The 6,249-nt window shown below is 42.8% G+C and overlaps 1 protein-coding gene across 1 annotated transcript; it reads right to left on the minus strand.

Moving 5' to 3' along the window:
• Nucleotides 1-1,467: 1,467 nt before the first annotated feature.
• Nucleotides 1,468-5,744, minus strand: LOC149199794 (disease resistance protein Roq1-like). The gene is made up of 4 exons (XM_089402532.1): nucleotides 4,919-5,744; nucleotides 3,672-4,761; nucleotides 3,167-3,535; nucleotides 1,468-3,027 (listed from the first exon to the last, which is right to left on the minus strand). The coding sequence occupies exons 1-4, from the start codon at nucleotides 5,458-5,460 to the stop codon at nucleotides 1,966-1,968; spliced, it is 3,063 nt and encodes a 1,020-aa protein (XP_089258658.1). The 5' UTR covers nucleotides 5,461-5,744; the 3' UTR covers nucleotides 1,468-1,965.
• Between the last annotated feature and the right edge of the window lie 505 nt (nucleotides 5,745-6,249).

Below are 6,249 nucleotides of genomic sequence, written 5' to 3' on the forward strand. Positions count from 1 at the left end.
CTAAAATCGATTCCAATAATCCCCACAACCTCGAAGAGGAAGGGACTAAAAAAGAGGAGTGTCTTATTTAAAAGGCTTTGTTTAAATTTTTAAGAGGGCGCATAGGATGATTAAGAAAAAGGGCTTTATCACATTCGGGTCTCATAGAATATGCTTTAACATAAATGTTCAGAGAATCCTCAACAATCTAGGCTACCCTGAGGGTTTCTGAAGTATCTGAACCGTACCGTCAGCCTGAACCAGCTGGATGGTTTCCTTGATATTGCTGACCGTGAGGTAGCAGATATTGTTGCCCATATTTAATTTGGTTCGTTATCAGCAAGCAGAACATGGAGATGTGAGCACGGAACGAAGAAGTGTTGTTTTATGAAAACTGTAAAACCAGTAGTTATAGAAGGGAATGGAGAAGAGAGACGTGAAGGAGTAGAGAAGATTGAGTCAACGAGCCGATCATTCTTGGTATTCTATTAATAATATATATTCATCCTTTTTCACGTCTTTTCTTAATTCGAAGTCTGACACTACTGGCTAGACCAGAACAACATAGGGGATTCCTCTCGGTTGAATTTTTATTACGCACTATGTTAGTGTAGAACGCATATTTTTATTGGACTTTTCAGTTTGGTTTACCAAGAAAAGAAAAATGGCATGAAAGGCGTTCTCTGAGTAATGTTAAACGCCAGATGGGAATCAACTGCCCTTTCAATATTACAAAGAAAACGGGGTAGCCGTGTTCGGTCTATCATTCAAAGGTCTGTGAGGGCTTCTACTTTGTTGTTCGCTTTGAAAGAGAACCTCAGCCAGGAACTCCAAGAAACATTGGCACTGGCAACGAAGACCGTTATTATATTGCGTATATCTTTTAAACTATAGCCATGTTAGGAACTATGGGTATTAGAAAAAGAATTCATATTTAAAATACTGATAATTCAAAAATGAAATTATATTTTATAATTTAAAATATATGAAATGTATATTTGGATGTAACATTACCAGTAATAAATTTATCAATAGAGATGTTTAGTTGAGGTTTCTTGTCTAGCCCACTTGTTCCTAGGATAGGGTTTATTATAGAATTTTGTAATTATTTTAAATATTTTTTAATTATATATGTATTTTTGTGGACACGAGTGAGGTCATTTGATTTGACTGATTCGGAAGGGCCAGCTTAACAGTAATTATTTGTATTTATATTAATACTGAAATATGTTTTTTTAAGATTAAATACATTTTTTTATATATGGGAAAACAAGTTTTAAATAAAAACGTCTAAAGAAATTAATTTAATTTAAAAGTATTATTTTAATTAATTTTATTAAAAAATATTTTAATCCGAAAAAATATTATTAATGTTATAATTTTAATATTTAAAATTAAAAAGCATATAAATAATTGTCAAATTTAATAAAAATATAATCATTTTAATAAAAACACTCAAAAATGGTTTTTAAATATAAAATTTTAAAAAACATAAAAAAAAAAAAACTTCTTCACTTCTGCGGAAGGAATCTGGCAGCCTCTCCAATTTCATGCACCCCAGCACGTCCAAGCTCTGGAGGTTCGTCAAGCTGCCGAAAGAATCTGGCAGCCTCTCCAATTTGTAGCACTCACTCACGTTTAAGCTGGAGGTTCGTCAAGCTGCCCAAGGAATCTGGCAGCCTCTCCAACTTCTCGCACTCACGCAGGTCCAAGCTGTGGAGGTTCGTCAAGCTGCCCAAGGAATCTGGCAGCCTCTCCAACTTCTCGCACTCACGCAGGTCCAAGCTGTGGAGGTTCGTCAAGCTGCCCAAGGAATCTGGCAGCCTCTCCAACTTCTCGCACGCATGCAGGTCCAAGCTGTGGAGGTTCGTCAAGCTGCCCAAAGAATCTGGCAGCCTCTCCAACTTCTCGCACCAACACAGGTCCAAGCTGTAGAGGTTCGTCAAGCTGCCCAAAGAATCTGGCAGCCTCTCCAACTTCTTGCACCTACCCAGGGCCAAGCTGTGGAGGTTTGTCAAACTGCCGAAGGAATCTGGCAGCCTCTCCAACTTCTCGCACCCAGCCAGGTCCAAGCTGTGGAGGTTCGTCAAGTTGCCGAAGGAATCTGGCAGCCTCTCCCACTTCTCGCACCGAAACAGGTCCAACCTGTGGAGGTTCGTCAAGCTGCCGAAGGAATCTGGCAGCCTCTCCAACTTCTTGCACCCACCCAGGTCCAAGCTTGCACCCACCCAGGTCCAAGCTGTGGAGGTTCGTCCAGTTGCCGAAGGAATCTGGCAGCCTCTCCAACTTCTCGCACCAACCCAGGTCCAAGCTGTGGAGGTTCGTCAAGCTGCCGAAGGAATCTGGCAGCCTCTCCAACTTCATGCACCAACGCAGGGCCAAGCTGTGGAGGTTCGTCAAGCTGCCGAAGGAATCTGGCAGCCTCTCCAACTTCATGCACCAACGCAGGGCCAAGCTGTGGAGGTTCGTCAAGCTGCCGAAGGAATCTGGCAGCCTCTCCAACTTCTGGCACGCACTCAGGTCCAAGCTGTGGAGGTTCGTCAAGCTGCCGAAGGAATCTGGCAGCCTCTCCAACTTCTGGCACGCACTCAGGACCAAGCTGTGGAGGTTCGTCAAGCTGCCGAAGGAATCTGGCAGCCTCTCCAACTTCTCGCACCAAGACAGGTCCAAGCTGTGGAGGTTCGTCAAGCTGCCGAAGGAATCTGGCAGCCTCTCCAACTTCTTGCACCAACCCAGATTCAAGTTGTGGAGGTTCGTCAACCTGCCGAAGGAATCTGGCAGGCTCTCCAACTTCTCGCACGAACCCAGATTCAAGTTGTGGAGGTTCGTCAACCTGCCGAAGGAATCTGGCAGGCTCTCCAACTTCTCGCACCCATGCAGGTCCAAGCTGTGGAGGTTCCTCAATTTACCAAAAGAGTTTGGTAATTTAGCAAAAGAGGAGGAATCAATGACGATCCTTTCCAGGTGCTCCAGCTGCCCTATGGACTTGGGAATGCTGGAGAGGCAGCTCGCATTAATTATCTCTAATTCCTGCAACTGCAAAGGTGCCTGCAAGATCAAGCTTTTAGAATGTAAGAAAGATATATATGACTCTCGTGAGGAAAACCGTCAGAAATCATTGGAGACCCTGTTATACAATATCAATAGCGACTGACCACACACTTTAAGTCAAACAGTTTAGATTTACCTGCCATTTGCCTTGCCATAATGTTTCCAATACACCCTCCTCCACTCTCAAAACCCTTAAATTCTTAGTTGTAATCCACGAAGGTATGCACTTGTAGGGACAATCACGCCAGGAAAGCCATATGAGATTTGGCGAGCGCACCCGCAAAATACGATCCAGCAGATGCCCTTCAGCCTCAACAAGTTTCAAATTCATGGCATCAAAACCAAGAAAACAATTGGACAGACTAATGCAAAGCTCCATCAAGAAGTTCCCCAACAACTGCTGACTCCACCATTGGTAACATGACAACATTTGTGAGCTCGTCTCCAATCGTTCGATACTATCCCCTTGAGGAAGCATTCTGATTCCGCGTGCTTCCATTATAACCTGTTCATGCGGATGCCTGCTATGGTTAAATTTAATTACTTTGAAAATGTAAACAGATGGGGCACTTGAGAACCGTATACAGATTTCTATGGAAAAAATATAACTATGTTAAAAGTTTGAATGGTTGAGGACTTACAGATGATTGCTGGTGCAGCCAATCATTAATGTTCCCGGTGGTACGCCAAAGACGGCGCGGGAATTCAGTCTCTGCAATTTCTCTGCCCAAATCACGGAGGTGATCATGCATATGTATAACATCTTTATCGTCTACTTTTGCAAGGCATTTGAGCTGTAAATTTTTAAACCCCAACGAGCCTTCCCACCTTGACGCGTTCCATACTGTTATGGCACCATTTTTGTTTTTTCCTATGAAAAAACAGGCTATATCTAAAAATATCTGTTGTTCCTCATGGCTAAGTTCATCATAACTAATTTTTAATTTAATTTTTATCTCATTGGGAAGTTCTAATCGGCGAAGTATGGCCTCCCAATGAGATTTGTCGTTATATCCAGAGAGAAGTGACCCAAACACTACTAACGATAGGGGCAATCCATCACATGCCATTAGAAACTTCTTTACCAGTTTCTCAAATTCGGGGTGTGGATATGGCTGACAGAAGGCATATGAGCAAAAGAGTTCTTGCGAATGTTGGTAAGGAAGGCCTGTTAACCTATACATAGATGACTCTTTCACCCCTGACCTCACTAGGACACCTTCATCCCTAGATGTAATCAAAATTAAGCTATCCTTATGTAAGACATTTATAGCCGGTAAAAGGGCATTTACCTGGTTCACATGATCTATGTCATCTAAAATTAAAAATATTTTAGAAGATGAGAGAAGTTGTCTAACCATCTCTGTACCTTGATGAATGTTGTCTATTTGCCGATCAACACCAAACAAATCCTTCAAAAGTTGACTCTGCAACGAATGTAATGAGATTCTTGCATTTTCTCTTACATCTGATAAAAAGCAAGAATTATTATACTGTGATTTCTTTCTATTGAAAAACTCTTTGGCCAAAGTTGTCTTGCCGACTCCGCCTAAGCCGACTATGCCCACGACCTGAACTTCTCCGGTGTGTTGCTGTGCTAATACTGTAGTTTCAAAATCTTCAATTTTGTCATCTAGACCAGTGGGATTCTTGGCCACATACAACTTTGTCTTTGCGGGCATTAGTTCCACCACACGTTTGACGACCTCATCTAGCAACAGACCCTCGTCGCTGGTCATTCAACGAGAAAACCAAATAAATAAGTAATTGAAACCAAATGCATATGCATTATATGTATACTTTTAATTGAAACCACAGGCAATTTGGTTACCAATTCATACACACGTTATATATATTGTATCCACAGAGAGGGAGTTGGATGTCTTACCCGTTAAACTTGCCCTTTAAATCAAAGCCACTTATATCTGCCACATCACAGAGAGCTTTTCTCCATTTTTGAAGAGTGGCAGAGTCATAACGTGGCTTCTCTTCATCAGTTTGAGGGTCGACCGTTTTCTTCACCTGGAGTTGGTTGAGGGCCTCAGCATACACTCCTCCTGTTGACTGATGTGTCCACCTGAGGGCAGCAGGGTCGATATGGTAGAATATAGGAATAATGGGAGCGTTGGACTCCAACATGAGGACGAGTTCACGCAGGCACCATGGTGAATCTGCATAAGATGTAGAGAAGATGGCCACATGGACCGAGGCACTTCGAATAGTGTCGACTATTTGGGAAGGAAAATTGGATCCCACTTCCAATTCTTCTTGGTCTAAAAAGGGCCTGTATCCATGTATAAGAAGACGACGGTAGAGATAACTAGCGAAGGTCTTCTTGGTGTCGGGGCCACGGTGGTTGATAAACACACCGTGGCTGCTACTGTTGATGGGATCAGCAGCAGAGGAACAGGAGGCGCCAGAAGCGTCCATCGTAGTTGCAGGAATCAATTTGAATTTCAGAGTGGCTTTTGGGAAACGAGGATGGAGGCGTTGGGTATGTGAATGCTAAAGGGATATAGAAATCGAAATAGAAAAGTGGGAAACTCTGAAGGCCGAAGCCACTGAGACTGAGACTCCAAATGCGAAGGTGGAAATGAATTCAAGAGCCTACCAGAAAATGTGGAGAGGATCGTAAGGGGAGAAAAGTTGGGAGTGCAGAGATGTATGGATCTTCGTTCTCCCAGATGCTTGCACCACCAACGCATCAGGGAAATAAATAAAAATTTTAACTTTAACACACCAGTGGTAGGCGCACACACGAACCGCGTGGAATTTCATGCCTTGTGCGTGGGATCCACACGGTCGATGGTTTACAGCGAATCTTTCTTTCTTGCGCGTGGGGTCCACACTGTTAATGGTTTACAGCGAATCTCCCTCTTTGAGTGTGGGGTGCACACTGGTTCAACTTTCATGTTTTTTCCCTTAACTTGCACAATAATCTCAATGCGTGGGGCTTAACTTTCTGGTGTGTTTCCGAGAATTAACTTTGGCCATACTCTCTTTCCGTGAGGTCCACAATGGTTTAACTTTCCTGTTTTCTTGAAATAACTTTGACTTTCCTCTCTTTGCGTGTGGCGTCCACAGTGATTTAACTTTCGTGTTTGTCTGGAAGAGGGAATTTTCACATCACTTTATTGCAGGTAATGAAACTTTGACACGTATCCTCCATTCAAAAGGAAAGATGTCACCTCCACCTTTAACATTTCCAGAGGTATATGG

This window comes from Pinus tabuliformis, chromosome 2_1 (assembly GCF_031772625.1).
Source record: "Pinus tabuliformis cultivar Carrire ecotype Pingquan chromosome 2_1, CPIR1, whole genome shotgun sequence".
Taxonomy (NCBI): Eukaryota; Viridiplantae; Streptophyta; class Pinopsida; order Pinales; family Pinaceae; genus Pinus; species Pinus tabuliformis.

Bases quoted from the DNA above. Each gene is read 5' to 3' on its own strand.
- LOC149199794 (XM_089402532.1), bottom strand. From the start codon at position 5,460: ATGGACGCTTCTGGCGCCTCCTGTTCCTCTGCTGCTGATCCCATCAAC. The intron at 4,762-4,918 runs GTAAGACATCCA...TTGAATGACCAG, and splicing joins TTAAAGGGCAAGTTTAACGG to CGACGAGGGTCTGTTGCTAG. The intron at 3,028-3,166 runs GTAAATCTAAAC...TTGATCTTGCAG, and splicing joins TATGGCAAGGCAAATGGCAG to GCACCTTTGCAGTTGCAGGA.